At 47.7% G+C, this 23,945-nt stretch overlaps 1 protein-coding gene and 1 non-coding gene across 3 annotated transcripts in view; both read right to left on the minus strand.

Annotated features, from left to right (window-relative positions):
• Positions 1-3,658: 3,658 nt before the first annotated feature.
• Positions 3,659-3,765, minus strand: LOC130870647 (U6 spliceosomal RNA). Its single transcript, XR_009056782.1, has one exon. It is a non-coding gene; the product is annotated as a U6 spliceosomal RNA (small nuclear RNA).
• Positions 3,766-13,607: 9,842 nt separating this feature from the next.
• Eif4e2 (eukaryotic translation initiation factor 4E family member 2) overlaps positions 13,608-23,945 on the minus strand; it is a 28,018-nt gene continuing 17,680 nt past the window's right edge. The window contains exons 7-8 of one of the 2 annotated variants that reach the window (XM_057758478.1): positions 21,848-21,926; positions 13,608-16,015 (exon numbers count right to left, since the gene is read on the minus strand). In XM_057758478.1, the coding sequence (XP_057614461.1) occupies positions 21,881-21,926 (46 nt within the window). In that variant the 3' untranslated portion in view covers positions 13,608-16,015; positions 21,848-21,880. The remainder of the gene's footprint in view (positions 16,016-21,847; positions 21,927-23,945) is intronic. The other variant, XM_057758483.1, reaches the window with a different exon arrangement.

The raw sequence follows: 23,945 nt of genomic DNA on the forward strand, positions 1-23,945 counted from the left end.
CCAGGCAGGAGTAGAGGCAGGGTGATGAGAACAGGAGAATTCTGGAAAGAGGAAAGACAGTTTGCAGTGGTCACCCAGATGCAGAGGAAGCAAGATGAGAATGCCTCACTGACAAAAGGTACCAAGCCATGTGGCTAACACAGACAAGAATTATGGGTTAATGTACAATGTAAGAGTTATTTAATAAGAAGCCTGAGCTAATAGGCCAACCAGTTTATGATCAATGTAGACCTCTGTGTGTTTCTTTGGGACTGAATGGCTGTGGGACCAGGTGGGACAGAAACCTCTGTCAACCATCCAGTGCTGGGGCTGGAGGGATGTCTCAGTGGCTAAGAGCACTGCTTGCTCTTTTAGAGGACCTGAGTTCAGTTCCCAGCTCACAGCTGCCTGAACTACACCCCCAACACACATGACGAGACCCATTCCATAGACACACACAAATAAATAGAAGTGTTGTGTGTGCGCATGCGTGTGTGGGAAAGAGAAGCAGGAGGAAGAAAAGGAGGAGCAGATTTCCCAGCATGCACCAAACAGAAAGGCGTGTACTGAAAGACAGGCATGTGACTCTCACCATGACTTTAGTCAGAAATGACCAAATTAGAAACAGTCCACATGCCTGTTAATAATAAAACTCATACAGTGTAATTCTACACACTGAAAATGAACATGAAAACATGAAGAGATCTCATAATCTTCATGTCAAGATGAGGAAGGCAGATAGAAAGAACCCAGGTCAACCTGTTTGTATAGAGTTCACACCAAGAGAGCATGTTAGAAGTTGGGAATGGTGCATGTTGGGAGATGTGCCTGGAGTGGACATAAGCTAGGGGTTTATGAGATTCTGACAATGATCCTTCCTTCCTCTTCCCCTCCCTCCCTCCTTCCTTCCTTCCCTTCTCTTCCTTTCTTCCCTCCCTTCCTTCTTTCCTGAGACAGGGTTTCTCTGTGTTGCTCTGGCTGTCCTGGAACTCACTCTGTAGACCAGGCTGGCCTCGAACTCACAGAGATCCTCCTGCCTCTGCCTCCCAAGTACTGGGATTAAAGGTGCGCACCATTACCACCTGGCCCCTCCTTCCTTTTTAAATACAGAGTTTTATTATGTAGCCTAGATGGCCTCCAACTTGTGATCCTCCTGCCTCAGCTTTCTGAGGGCTGAGACTACAGGTGTGAGCTTCCATGCTTATGGTCTGTGTTTTTAATGGTGGTAAAGCTGCTATCTAAACTATCTGAGGCAGTAGCCATTGTGATTTAGGTCTATAATCTCAGGACCTGGGAAGCTGAAACGGGAAGATCAGGAGTTCAAGGTTATTCTGGGATACATAGCACGTTTGAAGCCAGCCTAGGCTCCCTGAGACCCTTCCCCCCAAAAAAGTACTTTTGAAACCAACCACTCCTTGCTTCTTCTCCAGCCCCAGCAACTGATTTTCCATATGGTCTGTAGAATTTGGCTCATCTAAGTTCCTCACACAGGTAGGCTCCAACAGCGCCTGTCCTTTGAGCGTCTGGCTAGTTTCTGAGCTGACGTCATCACAGTTCTTCCCATCGTAACCTGTGTCAGGGCTGTCTTTGTTTCTAAGGATGGTGATAATGCCACTGTGTACGCAAACCGTGTTTTGTTGGTCCAGGCATCTATCTGCCCAGAGCCTTCCTCCTGTTGGCTGCTGAGAAGGTGGTTCGCTACAGAGCTCTCTCTCTCTCTCTCTCTCTCTCTCTCTCTCTCTCTCTCTCTCTCTCTCTTTCGTGTGTGTGTGTGTTAAGCCACAGTTGCCTGGAATGATATTGTGCCTCGGAAAAAGTTTATTAAAAGAAAACGACTATGCTCTTAAATGAAACTGCGTCATTCAGCGAAGGATTGCCGCAAAGCCTTGGGGGACACACACTACCAGAGTATGCAGCACCCCCACAGCCTCTTTTCAAGAAAAAGAACTTGATTTTTCCCTCGCAGCGCCACCCAGGGAAAAATCCAGACAAACAGGACTGGGCATGGACAGACAGGCACAGGCAAGCTGCAGCAAGAAACACCATCTATCTAAATCCAAAGCCTAAGCCTGTAGTGGCCCACGGCTGTGACCACCCGAGATGATCTCAAACACACACACACACACACACACACACACACACACACACACACACACATGGGCTATAGCAGATGTATTGTGACGAGTACACGTGATGCCAGCCTCGGCCTCGATGTGCATCTATTGTATGTGTAGCAATACCACAGCACACACATCTAGTTCTGCCTATAGGTGAAGAGGGTGAAGATCAGGCCCTTGGGATAAGGCTGAGCTTTCTTTAGATTGCACAAAACCAGTTAGCTGTATCTCTTACTGAACCACCCGGAGTTAATTGTTATTTTTAATAATTAAGACAACAAAGGAGGGAATAGAGATGGCTTAGCAGTTAAGGACGCTGTCTGCTCTTGCAGAGGTCATGAATCTGGCTCCCATCATCCATGTTAGCTCACGACTACTTGTAACGCCAACTCTGGGAACCCAGTGTCTCTGGCCTTGGTTTTCTCTCTCTCTCTCTCTCTCTCTCTGTGTGTGTGTGTGTGTGTGTGTGAGAGAGAGAGAGAGAGAGAGAGAGAGAGAGAGAGAGAGAGAGAGAGAACTCTGCGGGGTCACAGGGTGGGAGACCAGGCCAGGCCTTAGAGGACACAGGGACCTGGAGCTGCCTAGTTGGCAAGAGTGAGTCTCCCACATTCTTTAGAAGGGCACATGCACTTCTCTGCCTCTGGCTGTATGAGTTCCACTTGGTTCCTTCCTGTCCCTGAGCAGCAGCTTCCCATGGGGTGGACACACTACAGCTAGCTTATTGTTCATGGTGACCACAGAGCTGTTTTTAGTTCGGTCTGCCATTAGTAAGCTGCTGAGAATTGGTGTTTGTGACTTTGTATGGATACAGGTGACTGTGTGGACACAGGTGACTTTGTGTGGACACATGGTGACTTTGTGGGGACACATGGTGACATCGTGTGGACATATGGTGACTTCGTGTGGACACATGGTGACTGTGTGGACACAGGTGACTCCGTGTGGACACAGGTAACTCCGTGTGGACACAGGTAACTCCGTGTGGACACATGGTGACTTCGTGTGGACACATGGTGACTTTGTGTGGACACAGGTGACTCCGTGTGGACACAGGTGACTCCGTGTGGACACATGGTGACTTTGTGTGACATGGTGACTTCATGTGGACACATGGTGACTCTGTGTGGACACAGGTGACTCTGTGTGGACACATGGTGACTCTGTGTATACACATGGTGATTCTGTGTGGACACAGGTGACTCCGTGTGGACACAGGTGACTCTGTGTGGACACATGGTGACTCTGTGTGGACCCATGGTGACTTTGTGTGACATGGTGACTTCGTGTGGACACATGGTGACTTTGTGTGACATGGTGACTTTGTGGGGACACATGCTCCATTCTGTTAGTTTCTGTGAGTAGGGCAGCAAATGTTCTGAACACTCTGCTTTAAGACGGCCCCACTTGCCCATGTGTGAAACTTTCAGAGTTTGCAGCTATTCAAAGCAGGGGTGTTGGGGTTCACGTTCTCATTGTGCTTGTCTAGTGGTCTTAGGATCAAACCCAGGGCTTTAACACGAGGCAAGTGCTCTGAGCCTCACCCCCAGCCTCTTTCCTTTTTTAAAAATATGGACCACTTCACGAATTTTTGTGTCATCCTGGCACAAGGCCCATGCTAACCTTCTCTGTGTTGTTCCAATTTTAGTAAATGTGCTGCAGGAAAGAGCACTTTTTCTGGGAGTATCTCTCTATGAAACGCAAGCGACCTCAAATTCTTCTTCCTCAACACAGGATTTCTTTGTATGGCTCTGTCTATTTATCTACCTACCAAAGATCTATCTACCAGCCTACCTATCCATCATCTACCAACCTATCTATCTACTTGCCTACCTATCACCTATCTATCTATGATAAAGTCTCTGGTAACACAGCCTAGCCTTGAACTCACTATAGCTGAGGATGACCTTGGATTTCTGGCACTCCTGCCTCTGCCTTCTGAGCACTAGGGTTCTAGGTGTGTCGTCCCTGGCCAGTTTATGTGGTGCTGGGGAATCAACGCCAGGACTTTGTTCACACCAGGCAGGTATTCTCCCAACTGGGCCACACCCCCAGCCTCACTGTGGTTTTAAATAGCATTTCTCCAGGGACCAGGGACGCTGGTTGGTGCTCCCTGTCTTTGTTAATCCTCCATATATCTCCCCTGATACCATGTTTGTCTGAGTCTGGGGCCCGCTTCTGGTTGCCTGGTTTCCTACTGAGCTGTAAAAGTTCCTTATATATCCTGGGCACGAATTCTTTGGCAGACAAGACTTGGGGGCATTTGCTCTTAGCCTGTCGCTTCCCTTTGAATTTATTCTTAGTAACAGTGAGGCCCATGCTTGTTTTCATGTCAATAAAAGGCTCAAAGAAGGAGAAGCTAGGTACATGGGTGAGCCGAGTCCAGTTGACTGTGTATCCTCAGAATCTTCAGTAGCGCAAAGCAGAAATGATGTAGACTCTGTTGTCACTGTCAGCTCGTCTCACCGTGCCACATTTTGATGGGGCCAGGCAGTTTGTAAAGCGATGGAAAAGGTTACCAGCAGGCTGGCATCAGGCCAGGCCCACTTGCTCTCTTCTGGGAGGGCTGCTGGACTGGGGGGCCAGCACTAACCAGGGGGACTATAGCACCCAGGAGGTCTCTGATAGTGCAGATCAACCAGGCAGAAGGATCCAGGCTATGAGGGCTCACGCCTGCCCTGCCCGAGCTCTTGAATGTGAGCAAGGCTTCCTGTTGGCAGTGCTTCAGCAGTTGGAACAGTCTTCGCCTACGGGGATGTCGGCCTTAGCCCCGAGGCTGGGAGGAGACTGCTCTACCTGAGGGACAGAGGCTAAGGGGACTGTGACCACGGGTGAGCAGTCCTAAGGGGATGTCGGCCTTAGCCCCGAGGCTGGAAGGAGACTGCTCCACCTGAGGGAGAGAGGCTGGGGGGCCGTGGTGGTGAGAGCGGTCCACCCTTCACTGAGCTCTCTGCTTGCCTTCAGGGCCCACACCTGGGGCTGGGCTTCAATCATGATGCCTCATTCTCTAGGCAGTTGGAGCCCTCTCACTATGAAAAGGCTCATTACAAAGGTAGCTTGGGGAAGGTGTGGGATGCACTGCCCCCTCTCAAGATCCACGGGGATCAAAGTGTTGAGCTGTGGTCTTCCTCAGGCCTAGAAAGAACTCATTAAGAGACATATTCTCAGATGTCTCCATAGGAAATTCTTCCCTTCCCCTCCTCTTCCTTTATTTTTATTTCTTTTTATTTTATTTTCTTTCGAGACAGGGTTTCTCTGTGTAGCCCTGGCTGTCCTGGAACTCACTCTGTAGACCAGGCCGGCCTTGAACTCAGAGATCCACCTGCCTCTGCCTCCCCAAGTGCTGGGATTAAAGGTGTGCACCACCACTGTCAAGCTAGATTTATTTTTGATTTATATGTTTGAGAGTTTTACCTGCACGGATGTCTGTGTACCATGTGTGCCGGTGCCTGAAGAGGCCAGAAGAGGGCATCAGATCCCCTAGAACTGCTTTTACAGATGTATGTGAGTTGCCATGTGGGTGCTGGAAAGCAAATCTACGTCCTCTGTAAGAACATTAAATACCAACTCTCCAGCCTTGAGATTGTGCTTTCCTTAGGTCCTTGAACACCCAATAGGCAGGCACAGGTGCCCAGTCGGCTGGTACCATCACAGCCCCCCATTCTCCTTCCGCTGGACCTGGAGCATCTCTGCCCGCTGTGTCTGGCTGGGACTTAACAGCAGGACTCTGCAAGCTGCTGGTGACTTCTTAAGAACAAGATGACAGCATAGGGGACTTGACCCATCTGCTCCCTGGCCCTTTGATGGTCCCTGGAGGCACCCACAGACGCTTTCTAGAACGGGTCTGTATGAAAATTTAATTTAAAAACAAAACACCCACACAGGAGTATAAAGAAAACCAATTATATCTAGATACAAAAACCACTACGAGAGTGCTGCACCTGGTCTACAGCTGTACAACTTCCAGCCCTGGAGGGAGGTGAAGAAGAAAAAGAAGACAAGTTGCCCTGTCTGTCCTGGAGCTCACTCTGTAGACCAGGCTGTCCTGGAGCTCACTCTGTAGACCAGGCTGTTCCAGAACTCAGAGATCCACCTGTCTTTGGCTCCCGAGTGCTGGGATTAAAGGTGTGCACCACGGTGCCTGGCTGCACACATAGTGTGTGTAAGTATGAGGGAGATGCAGCGTGTTGGTAGACTGCCTAGCACACAGGAGGCCCTAGCACTCAAGTGTGGTGGTGCCTGTAATTCTAACACTAGGGAAGTAGCAGTAGAAGGATGAGAAGTTCAAGGTCGTCTTTGGCTACATAGTGAGTCTGGGGCCAGCCTGGACTACATGAGATCTTGTTTCAAAAACAAAACAAAACACAGCAAATGGTGCACCTTATTTTTCTTTTCCAGTCCTAAGTCTGACACTCTGAGTCTTCGGTACTCATTATGGTTGTTGTCATGGCACACAAAAGTCCTCTGCTCTGTGCGAATTCCTTTCTTTGAGAAGCAAACCTGGGGGCTTCACCCACCACTCACCTGCAGAGGCATCTACAGGTGTTTTGGGACCACCTGAGTTGTGTTACCAAGGAAAACACCCAAGGACCAGCATTTGCTGTGCGTTGTGTTGAGCCCTTTTGAAAAGGACTGTGGATCTCAGGGTCACACCCACAGGTAGGAGTGTTCCCTCGTGGGAGTGGTAAGCAGGCTTGGTGTCAAGGGAGGAGAAGGGGCAGTCGTGGTGGAAGGCGAAAGGAGAAGCCCAAGGGTTCCTCTGGTCCTGACTGTCACATCTGTCCCTCCGACTGGGGAAACGTCTCAGATGGCCTTAACCAACTCACCTTGGATCCCTGATCCCCGTGACAGTGCCCGGCATACTTTGTACAAAAGAAAACTAAATAAAGGGGAAAGTTAAGAATAGTGGAAGTAAACATTTGTGCTGGGGTGTGCGTGCGTGTGTGTGTGTGTGTGTGTGTGTGTGCTGTAAACCCTGCACTTGGGAAACTGAGGCAAGGACTTTGAATTTGAGACCAGCCTTAGCGGGCTTCATCACTTATGTCACAGAGGCTGACGGTAGAGCCCAGTGGTAGAGCGAATTTCTAGGCCTGGGGTTGAGGCCAAATAAAAACAAACCAGACTATATTTGCCCAAATGGACAGTTACTATTTAAAAATAAATAGGGGTGGTGGGGGTGGGTGCTGGAGAGATGGCTGGTTAAGTGTGCTTTCCCAGGGGACCCGAGTTCAGTTCCCAGCACCCACATCAGGCTGCTCATAACCACCTGTGTAACCTCAGCTGTAGGGGATCCGATGCCCTAATCCGGCTTCCTCAGGTATCTGGGCACACAGAGACACGCAAGCAAAAATGAATCTTTAAAAAATAGATGATCTCTGCTTTTGTACTAGAAGAGCTCAGTCATTTTCATGCATTAACAGTCCTAGCGCTGCACTGCCTGGCCCACTTGCTGGTCGTGACAGAGGCGTGAGACCGCGTCCCTGTGCCTCCTGGCTTTTTGTCTAGTCACCCTGCAGCTCCCACCTGACGCTTTTCTACACTCAGCAAAAGTGGTTTTTTTCTTCTTCTCCCCAAGTAATCACAAAGTTGTTCTACTATTTACTTTCTTTTTCCTTTTTTCTTTTTTCTTTTGGTTTTTTGAGACAGGGTTTCTTTGTGTTGTTTTGGAGCCTGTCCTTGTAGACCAGGCTGGCCTCGAACTCACAGACATCCCGCCTGCCTCTGCCTCCCGATTGCTGGGATTAAAGGCGTGCGCCACCAGTGCCCGGCTACTATTTACTTTCAGGTAAAGCTAACAAATAAACAAAAGAAAACAAAACAAACAAAAAAACTTGCCTGGCATGAATGAAGCTCTGGGTTTGCCTCCCAGTACCTCAAAAAGAGATTGAACTAATACATTTTATTTTTAATTAATAAAGTCAAAATACCTGTCTAGAGTGGTGGCATACATCTGCCATCTCAACGCTTGGGAAGTGGAGGCAGAATGAGTTCAGCGTCATCTTCTACCACATAGTTAGATGGGAGGAAGACCCTATATCAAAATAGAGGCGAGTCGGAAGGGAAGGCAGAGGGAAGAGGAGAAAGTTTCCAAAAAGGCCTGCCTATGTGAAAATGGAGCGATCTGGCGCGGATGCAGATGCAGATGCCCAGGGCAGTACCAGCCAGCTCTGTCCCCATTTCCCTAGGCGACCAGGCCTGGGACGCAGAGGATTAAGGTAAGGAAGCCGCTTCATTCCTGGACAGGTAAGATCCATTGTAGATTTCACTACACCTGGAGGATCGTAGGAGGTGATCTCGCAGGCTTTCCAGACTTTGAGTTTTTAGATCCTCTTTAGAAGACCGGTCTGGGCAGACATTTAAGATTGCAGGCTGCCCTGCGGAAATTGGAATCCCGGGGCGCCCCCTAGTGGAGACACCCGGGTATGGCCATGCACCCGGTGGGGATGGGAGCAAAACCAACCTAGGTTGAGGAGGGATAGCAAAGACTTTATCAAAGGGCAAAGGCACCCGCCCACTTTGCTTTTTAAGCCCGGGAAAGACTCATGTCGAAGGTGACACTCTCTGAGGCGCAGTTCCTGACCTGAAGAGAAACTGCGGAGACTAAGATTTAACCAGGCGCTGTTTCCTCACTGCAATTCAAGAACACACCAGGCCTGTTTATATTCTCAGAGGGAGATGGTTTTACACTCACACAAATTCAACATGCACTGTGATAAATCGCAAGAAAGAAGGAAAAGGGCAGCAGGAACACATCACAGGAGGCCAGGGTCGGTTTTCTGGAGGAGGCAACATTAGAACTGGGGCCTGGTGTGGTGAGTTTGGTAACAACATACTGCAGGGCTGGTCCATTGTTGGGGGTCACTAGGCACAACTCACTTCTATGGGTGGTGGGGTGCATCGACAAAAAGGGATTCTAGTTCCAATTTTCGCTAAGGAATGTTAGTTGGAGATCCATTTAAAATGGAAATTTGGAGAATTCTAGCATCTTTGCCCTTGTTAAACTTCCTCCTGTGTCAAGTAATTTTTATTGGATACCAAACGTTGTGAAATTTATGGTTTTGGCTGGTGGACTATGCTGTCAGCCTTTAAAGAGCGTCGGGGCTTTTACGGTGAGCGAACCCTTCACTTGAAAATTGCTCTAGTCTTTTGAAGACTTGTTTTCAAGCCTTTCAGGATGGGTGAGAAGCAGCCTTTCCTTCTCGGCTAATGCCACCTCACTTTCAAGGTATGGCCCTGGCCCTGGGAGCCTGAGTCGGCCACCTGGAACTGGAGTGCTTCCCCACTCGTGAACACTACAGTTGATTCTTCGCTGCCAGGGGCTCTTGTTGCCAGGGTCTTCTCTCCTCCCAGCAGCTGGGAGGCTGAGTCAGGAGGATCACCGAGAATTCAAGGACAGCCTGGTCTACATAGTGTTCCAGGACAGCCAGGGCTACAAAGAGACCCTGTCAGTAAATAATTGCTATTAATAATAATAGAAGTGAGCTGGGTGGTGGTGGCGCACGCCTTTAATCCCAGCACTTGGGAGGCAGAGGCAGGCGGATCTCTGTGAGTTCAAGGCCGGCCTGGTCTACAAGAGCTAGTTCCAGGACAGGAACCAAAAGCTACGGAGAAACCCTGTCTCAAAAATCAAAATAATAATAATAATAATAATAGAAGTGGAGAGTAGCTGAGGAAGATACAACATGGACCTCTGGCCTCTTCACATGTATTCAAGGTGTGCACACCTATGCACATATAAGTACATTTTTTATTTTTATGTGCATTGGTGATTTGCCTGCATGTCTGTCTGTATGAATATGTCAGGTAACCTGGAACTGAAGTTACAGACAGTTGTGAGCTGCCATGGGGGCTGGGAATTGAACCCAAGTCCTCTGGTAGAAAAGCCAGCTCTTAACCAATGAGTCATCTCTTCAGACCCTGTTTGTTTTCTGAGACAGTGCCTCTCTATTACCTAGCTCTGGCTGTTCTGGATGGAGACCAGGCTGGCCTTGAACTCAGAGATCTACCTGCTTCTGCCTTCTGGGTGTTAGGATTAAAGTGTGTGCCACTAAACTAGATATACAAATAAATAGTTTTTAAAAGTACAAAACAAAACCACAGAAAGGGAATCTGCGGAGTGATCCTGCTGTTGTTGCTCCCTAGCATGGGCACAAGGCTATGTGTACCTTCGGGTAGGCTTTAGATACCTATGTGCATAGCCACCTCAGCACGAGGCACAAGCACCGTGAAGGAAGGGGGCAATTTTGTAGCACACTTCCTGAAGCAATTCCTGTCTGCCCCTATCATCTGGGGCCCTGGCTTGTTCATGCACAGAAGAGCTACACTGGAGTCGTGATAACAGAAGCGCTACCAGGGTCTGTGGATGACTTCACTGCTTGTGTTTGCTTGTCTTGATTCACTGAGACCAAGAACAAACCCTAAAACCACGACCTATAATTATACTATGGGATCAATTATTAAGCACGTCAGGGCTGATGCCTGCTGTAAGCATTTCGTAGTCAGTTTTTGTTGGATGTTAGACATAAATAGCGTAGGTTGTTTTGGTATTTTTGTTGTTGGCTTTGGGAGATGGTTTCTCTGGGTAGTCCTAGTTGTCCTGGAACTCACTCTGCAGACCGGGCTGGCCTCAAACTCACACAGATCTGCCTGCCTCTTAAGGCTCTTCTTCTTCTTTGGTTTTCAAAACAAGGTTTCTTGGTGCAGTCCTGGCTACCCTGGAACCCAGGCTAGCCTTGAACTCAAGAGATACAGCTTTCGAGGCCAGCCTGGTCTACAAGAGCTAGTTCCAGGACAGGAACCAAAAGCTACGGAGAAACCCTGTCTCGAAAAAAAAAAAAAAAAATACAGCTGCCTCTGCCTCCTGAGTGTTGGGATTAAAGTTGTGCATCACAATGCCAGGCTAGTCATTTTAATATAGTAGTGAGGAGGTAGTATTTTTAAATTATCTGTGTTCTTAATTCAGTTAAAACAAACAAAACCAAACCTGAAATCACTGTATGGCTGTATGGTATAAAAGAATGAACACAATATTAAAGCCACTCCGTTGGTGACTTGTCAAATAGGGACTGTGTGGCTTTATAATCACATGTGTGGGGCAGGACAGATGCTTAGTGTAAGAGCACTGCCTGCTCTTGCTGAATATCTGAGTTCTGCTCACAACTGCCTGTAACTCCAGTTCCAGGGGATCTGGTGCCATCTCCTGGCCTCCAAGGGCATCTACACCCACATGCACATACCCCAAAACAGGTACAGCAACCGGTACTCTTAACCACTGAGCTAATCTCCAGTCCCTAAAGGCTGACTTTTAAAAATATTTTTTAAAATATTTATTTATTGTATATATGATATTCTGTCTGTGTGCATACCTGCAGGCCAGAAGAGGGCACCAGAACTCATTATAGATGGTTGCGAGCCACCATGTGGTTGCTAGGAATTGAACTCAGAACCTTTGGAAGAGCAGGCAATGCTCTTAACCTCTGAGCCATCTCTCCAGCCCTAAAAATATTTTAAAATATTTATTTATTGATGCCACAGTGCATGTATGGATGTTAGAGGACAATTTACAGGAGTCGATTCTCTCCTGAGTTCTGAGATTATAGGCATGTACCACCATGCCATTTTCTTTCTCTTTTTTTGGAAATAAGAAATAAAGCATTGTGGCTCATGCCTGGAATCACAGAACTTGGGAGGCCGAAACAGAAAGATCAAGATCAGCCTGTGTTACATGGCAAGACCCTGTCTCCAAAAAAAAAAAAAAAAAAGAAAAAAAAAAAACCAAAAAACTGGAAAGCCATTTAGAGAGGGCGACAAACCTTGTGGCGAAGAATGGATGCTGGTTCTGTGCCAAGGGCAGGCCTGTGGGTAGCCAGAGTAGGCAATGAACGTGAGTCCTAGGCCCGGGCTATCTGGGAGGAATGGCGGGGGTGTGACAGGTGCTGGTGCTCCTGAGATCTGTCCCGGGCCTTTGAGACTTCCTGCTGGGCTTATAAAAGTCACACACCACTCCTTTCTACCTCTTCCTGGCAGAGGTAGTTACGAAAAGCTGGCCACAGACATCTTTTTATAAATACACTGCACAGCTTTCCCAGGAGACCAAGAACTAAAAATTTAGTATATTCTTAGCCAAACTGGCAGGCTGCTTGGCTGTTGGGACTCTATTCACCAGACACCATTTGTCTGATACCATCTAACTAACAAGGTTCTAAATTCCTCAGATACCATTTTTTTTTTTTTTTTTTTTTGGTTTTTCGAGACAGGGTTTCTCTGTAGTTTTGGAGCCTGTCCTGGAACTAGCTCTTGTAGACCAGGCTGGCCTCGAACTCACAGAGATCCGCCTGCCTCTGCCTCCCAAGTGCTGGGATTAAAGGCGTGCGCCACCACCGCCCGGCCCAGATACCATTCTTGAATAAAGCTTCAAAAGCCATTTGGTCAGCCAGCAGTGGTGGCACACTCCTTTAATCCCAGCACTCAGGAGGCAGAGGCAGGTGGATCTCTTTAAGTTCCAGGCCAGCCTGAGCTACAGAGTGAGTTTAGGCCAGTCACAGAGAGACTCTGTCTTGAAAAACAATAAAAAAAAGCCACCTGGCCATCTGATCTACCCTTACAACTACCACTTGAGACCTCCTGGGCAAATCTCCGATAGGTGATCTGTCCTCTGCTGTTCTTCCCAGGTCCAGCCAGCCTCTTCATTGACAGCTCGAATGCTCAGGAAGATTTACTAAAACCTAAAGCCCCCCTTCTTTGTTGAGCAACGCAGGCATTAATAACCCTTGCTCTGGCATTGGTCCCTCCTCCAGGCCAAGTGCAGGGGTCTCAGGAGCACTGAAATGCTGCCCTGCAGATGTACGACTTTCCCAGCTTCCAACCACGAACAGCCCATTTCTATGGGGTCAGCGTTGGATTTCCTTCTGTCTCCACTCCAACATTCTGTATCTTCAGTTGAGGATAGTTAACAGCATTCTTTGGATGTTAAATATGTAAGTTGAGGCTGGACATGCCTTTAACCCCAGCACTTAAGAACCAGAGGCATGAGGTTAATGGTAAATCCAGGGTCAGACTGGTCAACAAGGTGAGGTCCTGTCCAATAAAACAGTAGTAAAAATGTAAAAATGAATTATGACAATCGGAGGGCTAAAGATGTGGCTCAGTTGGAAGAGTATTTGACTAGCATGCACGAAGTCCTGGGTTTGATCCCCAGTACTGCAAAAGCTGACCAGGAATGGCGGCACATGCCTGTACTCCCAGCTTTTGGAAGACAGAGGCAGAAGACTCAGAAGTTCAAAGTCAACCTCTACTATAGTATGTGTTTGAGGACAGCCTTGGCTACATGGAACTTGTCTTTCTCTCAAACAATTAAGAAAGCAATCCAGACAAATTTCATACTAAATCTGTGTCAGTGCCATCTGCAGTACCCCACAAAGTTCTGGTGCGAATGGAGGACAGGAGCGCGCGATCCCACCTCCCCAGCGTCCCCACTTCCCTTCATTAACAAGTCCACAGCCTGCTCTTGCTGATACTTTCCGTTTATTCCCGCAGTAGACAATCCTCTCAAAGTGCAACACTCCGCCAGTCTGTCACAGCCCCTGCTCCTTCCCCTCCAGCAAACACCTGGAAATTCATCTTGGCGCACTGACAAACTCCTCTGATGGAAGAGTACTGCCACTGCCAGTGTCACAGGGAAAACACACACACATACACACACACACACACACACACACACACACACACGGACAAAAGGACAAACAGAAAGGCTCTAAGAGGAGCAGGGCCATGAAGGCAGAAGGGAGAACAGCCCGAACATGACTTTCCCTTCCCTAGCAGCAATCATGCTGGTCACACTGGCTCCGGAGACCGCCACCTGTTTTGAGAACTGATGATACCGTAACCATAACCTTATGTGGTATCTCAGCCTACCAGAGGCCCATGGAGTCAAAATAAACGGAGACTTCTCCAGCTCGTTTGCAAAGAATGGGTGGTGTGGCTAGAGTGATCATCCGATTTCCCCTTTCAGCAGTTAGGCAGAGCACCTGAAGAACACTGGGCTGGAGATGTTGCCTGACAGTGAGAACCCTCACTCTAATGGGAGCAGGGCAGCATACTTTGGATGGAAGGGAAAAAGCCCAACTGTCAAATACCAAGAGGAGGGGAAAAGACGAGCAGCTCTAGAAAACATAGGAGATTCAAATGTTTGAACAAATGAGATTTTAAAAAGGTAAAACAAAACATCTAACCACTAGGCCTGACATAGGTCTCATTCATAAACGAACTGCACATGTATGCATGAACACACACACACACACACACACACACACACACACACACACACACACACACACACACACACCAGAGATGCCCAAAGGAAGGCAAGTCCAAATGTCTGCTCTTTGGAATTTTTGAGGTGACCTGAGCACAGGCAAATGTGAAGGCCCCCTGCCTTAGCCAAGCTTCCAGAGGCAGCCTTTGCCTGAGCCTTTCACAGTCACCCCAGAAGGCATTCTTCAGGCTCCTGGAGTCTCACTGGTGGCTGGACGTCCTTCTTAGATGGCTTCACCCATAGCAGAAAGACCTCCCCTCTCGGGCCCTGCACTCTGGAAAAGGCATCCCCAGACAGCAGTGACTTGGGGGGGGCTCAGGAGCTGGAAAGCTGGAAGAGTCTGATGGATATAAGGAGCTGCTGCTATGGTCAGAACTCCTGGGACCATGGATGAGGACCCGGAGGCTCAGTGCTCTGCTTTAGAGAGAGGCCTTAATTTAAGGCACTGCCATCTTGGCTCCCAAGAGCCTAGTACTCAGAGTTACTTGAAGCTGCTGTAGCTGCCCACTTCTTACTTGATCTTGGGTGATCTTTTGAACTCTCTGGCCTCAGGCTTCCAGAGTCAGCTCACCCAGCTTCTCTGATGAGGACACGCCTACAGGAGCCTTCTGGGCATTGGGGATCTGGACAGTTTGTTTACATCCAGGCATCGAGGACCCAAAGTCTTTTCCAACCACAGCAGACAGACACAGCCATCAAATGAAACCATCCAGCAAGGCTGCCATTTCTTCAGATGTCCATGTCAGCACTGTCGGATCTACACAGAGTGTAATGTGGCACCAACCAGCTGTCACTTTCTCCTCCACGAGGGACATGCAAGCCCCACAGACCACGCTCAGCACACAAGTCCCGCTCATATGGGAGGCTGGGATTAGTCACTGCCCTTAGCTCCAACCCCACACGGGGATCTACACTTTAATCTAGCTTCTGACTGAACTGCATTCTTCTCCAGCTTCTCTTGCAGGGCAGATACCAGCAAAACCAGAGCTGCCCAGGATCACGGTTTAAGTGCTGCAGTGCCTAAGAAGGAGAGTCCCACTGAAGGGAACTGGAGGTGTAAGGCGCAAAGAACACAGAACCCTAGGCTGTCGTCACATCCTAACACACGTTCAGAGTGGTAGGCTTGGGGGAGAGGAACACACAATAACTTAACAGCAGAGCTGGAAGAGGCATTCGGTTCCTGGATGTGCAAGCATTCATAATACTGATAACGCTCAGCTCGGACTCAGCACAGGGCACATACATGTGGTCGGTCAAGTCCTTTGTACAGCAGGATGCCAAGAGGCATCTGGATAGCACACAGCAAGAAAACAGCTGCACTCCTGCACAGAACCCCATTAAAAAAGTGTTTGTCTATTACAAAGTCAAATTTCCCCATTGTTTCCCGTTTTATAAAGTCAGCAATGCTGGAAGGTGTCTAGCAGAGTCCGTCTTCCAGGAATGAGTGCAGAAGGGGAGACAAGACTCAGGTACAGCCCTTCAGTGAGCAGACAGAAGGACTGCCTGAGCCTCGCATCCATTTCAGACAAACACACAAACAGAAAAGGATTATTGCCAGCGTGTGCACTTTCACAATGTGATTTTTGTATTTCGAAAGCTTGAATTGTCCCTGAAAGAGAAAAAGGGAGAAAATAAGAGTATTCAATATATGGACCATCTAGATATAAACACACACACACACACACACACACGGGAAAGGACTTGACCAGTTCTCCAGCTCTCCACACCCAGCCCTTCCCTGCCAGTCTAAAATCAAACAGCAGCATGCCTTAAAAGTCCCCACAAAAACTGCCAGCTTTTTGCTTGGAAAGGCAAAAGGTTAGTAACTCCCTAATGCAGGTGAAATATTAATGCATGCACATTCTCACAATTGGACACTAGCTTTAAAAAGGGAGAAGCTTTCTGCTAATACGGAAACATCTCCAAGATCAACCGGCAATCTCTAGTACACAGCAGTGGGTACACAACAGCTATCTTCAGTGGAGGTGGGCGAGAAGAAAGGCTACATACATATTCATCTGCCTGGATATAATACCTTAAGGAACTCTGGGGGCTGGAGAGATGGCTCAACAGTTAAGAGGACTAGCTGCTCTTCCAGAGGTCCTGAGTTCAATTCCCAGTACCCACATGGTGGCTCACAACCATCTGTAATAGGATCTGATGGCCTCTTCAGGCATGCAGAGCATTCATACATAAAATATAAATATAGAATTAAAAAAAAGAAACTCTGGAACACACAAAGTCACCTAAGGTGGGACAACAGGGGCCCAAAGGCAAGTGGGCAGGTGAAACAGGGAGGAAGACACAATCAGACCATGCAATAAACAAACCCCACCCACCACAGCCCACCCAGTTTAAAACAGAACAGCATCTCCAGAGGGTGACCCTGCTACCAGCAGAAAAGCTTTTCCTGAAAGAGGAACATGGGATGTGGCCCCAGTATGGTCTTTTTTTTTTTTTTTTTTTTTTTTTTGGTTTTTTGAAACAGGGTTTCTCTGTGGTTTTGGAGCCTGTCCTGGAACTAGCTCTTGTAGACCAGGCTGGTCTCGAACTCACAGAGATCCGCCTGCCTCTGCCTCCCGAGTGCTGGGATTAAAGGCGTGCGCCACCACTGCCCGGCCCCAGTATGGTCTTATGTGTCTTCTACTGGGTGCAGGCAGCCCTGATCACCGGTCTTGTCTAGAAATCCAGCCACAGCTCAGCAGCTCACATCACCTGAACCTCAAAATCCCATGGGTTTCCCTGGCAGGGACTTTAAGGTCCAATCAGCTGCTGCCCTAGCCCAGGGCTTTGAGTTTAAATGCACCAGAAACTCTGAAACAAACTCTCATTTCTCAGGCTTCTGAAGTCAATTCCTCTTCCATTAAAGGGTCGCTGTAGCACTAACTGATCTTCCTTAACATTGCTACATGTAACTGGGCTTTGACAACTGGTCCAGAGTAAATCAACAATGAAGAGGGAGTATGCACATGGCAGTTCTCTACTGCCACTGGCTACTGAAAACAAGCTGACAGTGACCAAGAGCCCCATAATCAAACATCAACTGTTCTATATGCCAAGAGATGGGTGAGCTGCTCGAGGGAACTGGGAAGAAACTCCAAACTCCACTGGCCTTTCTCTTAACTGACACACATGACCCTGTGGCTCACCTATCAACTGTTTGCATCTAAACAGCTGAACACAAGGTTAATTGTCAATCATTGATTCCTGGGGTGTCACAAGAGGCCAGCAAAAGATGCTAAGGAACCTTAACCATGCCACAGAGGAGCACATGAGGAAGTGATGTTCAAGGGTTCTTTCTGAACTCTTAGCTGGTGTGCTATGTCACTAAGCCCACATTTCAGATGACACCTTTTCTACACGTACCACCTGCTAAACTTACCTACCACAGCAAGTGTGCTCTGCCCCACTTCTTCCCTCTCAGAGCCGCCTCTGTGCCCAGACAAGGCTGGACAAAAACAAGTCTGCTCTTGGGAGAACAAACAGGAAGGCGGGGCAGTGGGAAAGTGACCAGACTTTCCAACTCAGGAAGAGAGGCAGAGGACTGTCTCCTGGATAAGGAGATGGGCAGCTGAGTCTCTGGATCTAGCACAGCTAGGGGGCAGGAAGAGGAGCTCAGGGAAATACTCATCAGCGCTGGGGCTGGGCCAGAAACGCCCTTCCCTCTGTGCAGGCCACTGGAGAGTTCTGCTCCACGTTCCTTCAACAATCAGGCAGCAGTCTAGTTACTTCCCATCAGAGGCCTCTCTCTAGTAAGAAAACCTAAGCAGTCCTATCATCTGAAGGTCTGTTTGCAAGATGGAAAAGGAAGATTAGAAGAGCCATAACCCAGGAGCCTCTTCCCAGATTAATAGAAAAACAAAGAGCAATGAAGGTAGGTGGCAGGCTCTGCCAGGACAAGCTGAAGCAGGACTGCGGCAAGATCTATGGCAGTAGACCAGTCTTCCCCAAAGTAATTCTAGAATGTCTACTTTTTCCCTGACTAAGAACTACATTCAGTCGGGTTCCGGCTATAGAACAAGAAGTTAGGTGACAGGAGAGTAAGAAAGGAAGTGGCGGAGGCTGTCAGTGGCTTCTTCTCCTGCACTCGTTCTTCTCCTTTACCTTTGTTTGCTGTGGGTACAGGCTCTATGTGATCCTTGCTGAATTGGAACTTGATATATAGACCTGGATGACCTCCTGCCTCAGTTCCCAAGTGCTAAGATTATAGGTGAGTGCCATACACCTATTTGTGCTTCTGCTCTTCTAAAACAAACAACCACCAAAAACCAAATCAAACCAACCAATCACCCAAACAACGAAACATTAACAACTAGCCCCCTGGCCATGATGTGGCGGTGTGTGACTGAGCAGTGTAGCCTGAGCATATGGACACCTGAGTACCCAGGCCCAGAGCCCAAGAGGTAATCAGCAGAATTCTTATGAATTCAATTATATGGTCTTGATAAGATCTCAGAAACACCAGAGACTCCCATTCAAACTGGTTTCTAATTTCATAGTCCCAGTTACCTTGGGGAAACTACTGTCCAAATACTCCCAAATGACTTTCTAATTTTCTTTGCTTCAAAAGTCACTTAACTCAAGTTCTAACTTTGGGGACAATGGGCTAAGGGAGGGGTTAACTCCTTGGGCAGAGGGACACATCTCAGAAGGATGTGTTCCTCTGCAAGTGTTCATCTCTGCACTTGTGCCAATGGTAGCACCAAAGTGACTCTGGGTCCTCAGGTGAATGCTGCCCCCCGCAAGTCTCTGTTCACCGTGACCTGCTACCCTGAGTACACCTGCCTCATCCCTGGCTATCCGTGGGCTACCCTGGTGGGTGGTTTTGCCACCTTCTTCTCTCCTTGAAGAGTTGGCACAGTTGTAAAATCAAGGTTCAATGGGAGTGAATTTTAATCTCGTGTCTTACTAAACAATCATGACAGCGGCCCTGACAGGCAACACACACTCTTGTTCTGTCCATGCTAGTCCAGTGATCAGGCAGCCAGGGTTCACTCATCAACCTAGTGTACATTCATTAAAAGCCACGGCTGCATAATCAAAGTTAGAGAAAATAGTCTCAGTATGTATAAACATGTAACATATAAACATAGCAAGTAATTTGGGGAAAATTACAAGTTTAAGATGTATGCACATATGGTTTTGTTTTTTGAGACAGGATCATGTAGCACAGGTTGGTTCTGAGCTTGCTCTGTAAGGGAAAATGACCCTGAACTCCTCATGCCCTTGCTTCTGTCTCCCAAGTGCTAGGGGCATATATATGAGTCACCATGTTCATTATTTTGGAGTGGGGGCAAGGGTTATACTATGTAGCCCACTCTGTCCTTTTCAGTAATCCTCCTGCCTCTGCCTCTGCCATGTTGGGGCTAAGGTGCCACCCTGCCCAGCTAGGATTATCTAAACAGCAGTTTTTCTATCAATTTTCTTTACAGATCATGATCCATTTGTATAGGGAAATAGCAAAGCAAGAAAGAAACAGGAGGCTAAGATGCTGTGTGGCAGGTGTCTACATCTTGGAACACCTCTCTCATTGAAAGCAAGATCCAACCAGTAGAGATGGACTATGAGGTCTTTTCAGGTTTGTTACGGTACTGTGATGGGCGTTTTGGATTTCAGTTAGAATGCTCCTCAGTGAACCATCAAGTGCACAAAGACATGGAGGGCTACAAAGAGGAATATACAGTAGTGATCATGCAAAAATATGACTCTTCCAGACAAGTCAAAGGTATTTCACTTGGAAGAATTTAGAGTCTGTGAAGGAAGAAGTCATTTAAACTTTCTAATTTAAAGAATTTAGGGCCGGGCAGTGGTGGCGCACGCCTTTAATCCCAGCACTCGGGAGGCAGAGGCAGGCGGATCTCTGGGAGTTCGAGGCCAGCCTGGTCTACAAGAGCTAGTTCCAGGACAGCGGGACAGGCACCAAAGCTACAGAGAAACCCTGTCTCGAAAAAACAAACAAACAAACAAAAAAAAAGAATTTACACCCTCCCCCCCACACCTGCCCCTGGGCTGGAGGCAGGGGAGGACACACAAGATTGCAACATAACCCAGGTAGGCCTTGAATTCACATGTAGGTCAGGTTGGTCTCAACTCTTAGCAATCCTCCTGCCTCAGCTTTCTAATTGCTAAGAGTGTAGGTGTGAATCACTATGACTGATCAAAACTCAATTTATAACAGAATCAAGCTATTAAGGTCGGGGTGGGGAGAGGGAGCTCAATGCGGTAGCTCATGCCTATAATACAACCCCTCAGGAAGTGGAGGTAGGAGGATCAGGGGCTGAGGGTTATCTCAACTACACAGTGGGTTCAAGGCCAATCTGGGCTACGAGAACCCTATCAAAACAAGAGCTGGGAAGATAGCTTAGTAGGCAAAGTGCTTGCTGGACGAACATAAGAACTTGAGTCTGGATTCCCAGAACCCATAAAAAGCCCGGCAGGATGGTGCAAGTCTGTAATCCTCATGTTCCGATAAGGAAGGCAGAGTGAGTAAAATCTCTTGCAAGCTCTTGGACCAGTTAGCTTGGGGTTGAGACTCTGCCTCAAACAAGGTGGAAGTGAAGGCAGACAGCTAAGGTGTTGTGTACACACACACACACACCCTGCCCACCTCCTATTTTTTTTTTTTTTAAAAAGGGAGCTGGAAACACCATCCATTTTCAGGGATCTTGCAACTAGTCCTCCTAGATCACACCACACCACGCAGCACCCAGACTTGCAGTTGCCTGCTTCTATTCCCCACAGTGTAACCTCGTTTAGCTCATCTGAGAGTGGCAGGTCTACTTTTCTGGAAACCTTCAATCCTTCCTTGGGCAAGAGGGCTCTTGAAGCAGCTACTGTAGAGGTTCATGGTGCCTGACGTCTAAGTGAGGAAAATATTCCTCTCCTTTCAGCTAAACTTACTCCGATCCCTCTTCTAGAGACCCATATGGACTAGACACTTGATGAACTGCAAATACTCAGGTAGGCAGACACTGGAGTGGGCCCAGCCTTTCCTACTCTGGGGTCCATCTCTGTCATGTCACCAAGGTCATAACCCTGAAATCCACCTGTCTGCTGACTTTCATAGTGGAAACCAAATTTACAACACTGCTTCCTCACAACTGACAGGTGGCAGCAGCAAATGAGAAACATACCTCTCACCGAACCCATACTGGGGCCTGTGGAACTGTCCCTTAGCTACAGAATATTGGGAGATGGCTTAAAAATGGCCATAGATGAACAAAATAGGACGCTGTGGTGCAGTTACTCTCATGAAAAGTTACCATCTGAAGAGAGCTCAGATCTGTTGGTGCACAGAGCTAAATGGGAGCAGAAGCAGGAAGTCTGCTGACCTGAACACAGGACCCAGGGAGGCAAATGGGAAGGGTATCCCCTTGGGAAGAGGGCTCCTATGGCTGAGAGGTAAGTCATGGGGTTACAGAGAAGGTAGACAAGGCCCTACCCTGAGTGTGAGAGACAGAGGGGGAGCGTCCGATCAGCGGCCGCTGCTGTTCACCAGGCCATGAAACTCCTCCCAGGCCCTGGTAAACCAGAGACAAAAAAAACAGCACATTCAGGTCAGACGCTTTGAACAGAGAGCAGACACCATCAGCCCACCTCCCACTTCGACACCCTCCATGCTGACTGGAAACACAGGGAGCTGGGTAGAGTGGTGAGGTCTTTCTCTTAGACCGACAGGCAGCTGGCACTTTCCGTTTGCTTTCCTTAGGAAGTCTAGCCTTCACTACCCCCCTGAGGACTTGCCAGTGTTCCTTCAACAGGGGCAAAGGGGACCACTGAGGTCAGAGTTGAAGCTCAGCCATGCCCACAAACACGTCCATCTTGCTTCAGCAAGGGCACCCGTCCCTGCCTTTGCTGCACTGGGTCCAGGAAACAGGTAGTGGAAGCCACGTTTCTTCATTGGGCCCGACCCTGAGGGTAAAGCCAGGGATGCACCAGCATTATCACTAAAGACGCAATCCAGTTATAGATCATGTTCTCTGTTTTCACCTTTCTAACCTTCTAACCTTTCTAAACTTGAGATGCTAAATATGTCAGAGTCTATCTGATTCTGAAAACATCCATGTAAGTCCTATCTTTAGAATTAAGATGTGTGGGTCATGGCAGCTAACATTTCCAGTTAACACAGCCCATTACAACCGCATGCCGATTAACACATTTTGGTGAACATAATTTAGAAATGTGATTAGGAAGGAATTAGAAGTGGGAGTGGAGGGACGCACATTCAGCTCACAGCACAGCCAGTATTCCACAAACAGGTCGCCAGGCGCTGCTGCATGAGAAAGGAGAACTTCAGATCCCCCAGTGTTCTGGGATCTCTCCCCACCCCATTTTCTCTCGCATTTTTGTCCTACCCACTTTTCAGTTTGAAAGCGGTCATTATCCTAGGCACTATATATCACACTTAATGCCAGTCTAGAGTTTGCTAATGTAGACCACACTGGTCTCAAACTCAAGAACTCTGCCTCCTCTACTCCCCATTGCTGGGATTAAAGGCTGTACTACCAGCCCAGGCAACTATTTTTTTTCTTGGTTTAAGGTAGTAACACTACCGAGTGACAATACATCATGCCTCTCACTACACATTTAGTATTATAAGTACTAAAATATATTTCATTACCAGGCACTATAGGCAGTTTTTCTTTATTTACAAAAAAAAAAAAAAAAAAAAAAAAAAGGAATGGGGACCTGGGTAAAGTGGGACACACCTTTAATCTCAGTACTTGGGAAATAGGATGGTGGATCTCTGTAGTCTTGAGGTCAGCTGGTCTATCTAGTAAATTCCAGGATGACCAGGGCTACATTGTGAGATCACGTCTCAAAACTAAGTAAAGTTATTAAGGACTACGTAATGTCTGTCCCAGTTTCATCAGTATTTTCCCTCTGCAAAATAGCAGTATTTATGTTTTTCCCCAGAATATTATCAAAGCTACTAGTTTATTCAAAGGGAAATCTAAGGCTATTTAAGAAGCACGCCAGAACTTGTTAGCTCCAAGCTTTGTGGAGACAGTGATGAGCTGTACTCTGGGTTCCTAAGGGACAGTGGAGAGAGCTCCACTGCGAGTGAAAACTCAGTGTTTGGACAGTGACCTGGGAACTTCTCTAACAGCAAGATTTAACTTCCACTGTAAGTAACTTAGAGGTCAGCAGGGAATTACAGAGCAGGATTGAAGTCCATCACATTTTTTCTTTTGTTTCCAGAAGGCTCCATCCTTACTACACCTGCCTAACAACAGATCATTGGGTGAAGATCTGGAGATCCTTCTAGTACACTCAATAAACTAAGCTAAACTAAACTAAACATGGAGACTCTGGGTTTGGAAACTTCCTTGCATGGACTCAGGAGAAATATAGCACTTGGTGTACTTACTCTTACTCTCAAAGGCCAACCAGAGGGGACTTTCTAGTTACTTTCCCTTCCCCTGGCATCCCAAGTACATTAGGTAACATCAAAACTTCCTTCTTTAAAGTTATCCTAAAAATTGTCTTATGCTTCGAGCATCTAAAAACAAACACCAGAGATTAATGCAGCCAACTGG

This window comes from Chionomys nivalis, chromosome 2 (genome assembly GCF_950005125.1).
Source record: "Chionomys nivalis chromosome 2, mChiNiv1.1, whole genome shotgun sequence".
NCBI lineage: Eukaryota > Metazoa > Chordata > Mammalia > Rodentia > Cricetidae > Chionomys > Chionomys nivalis.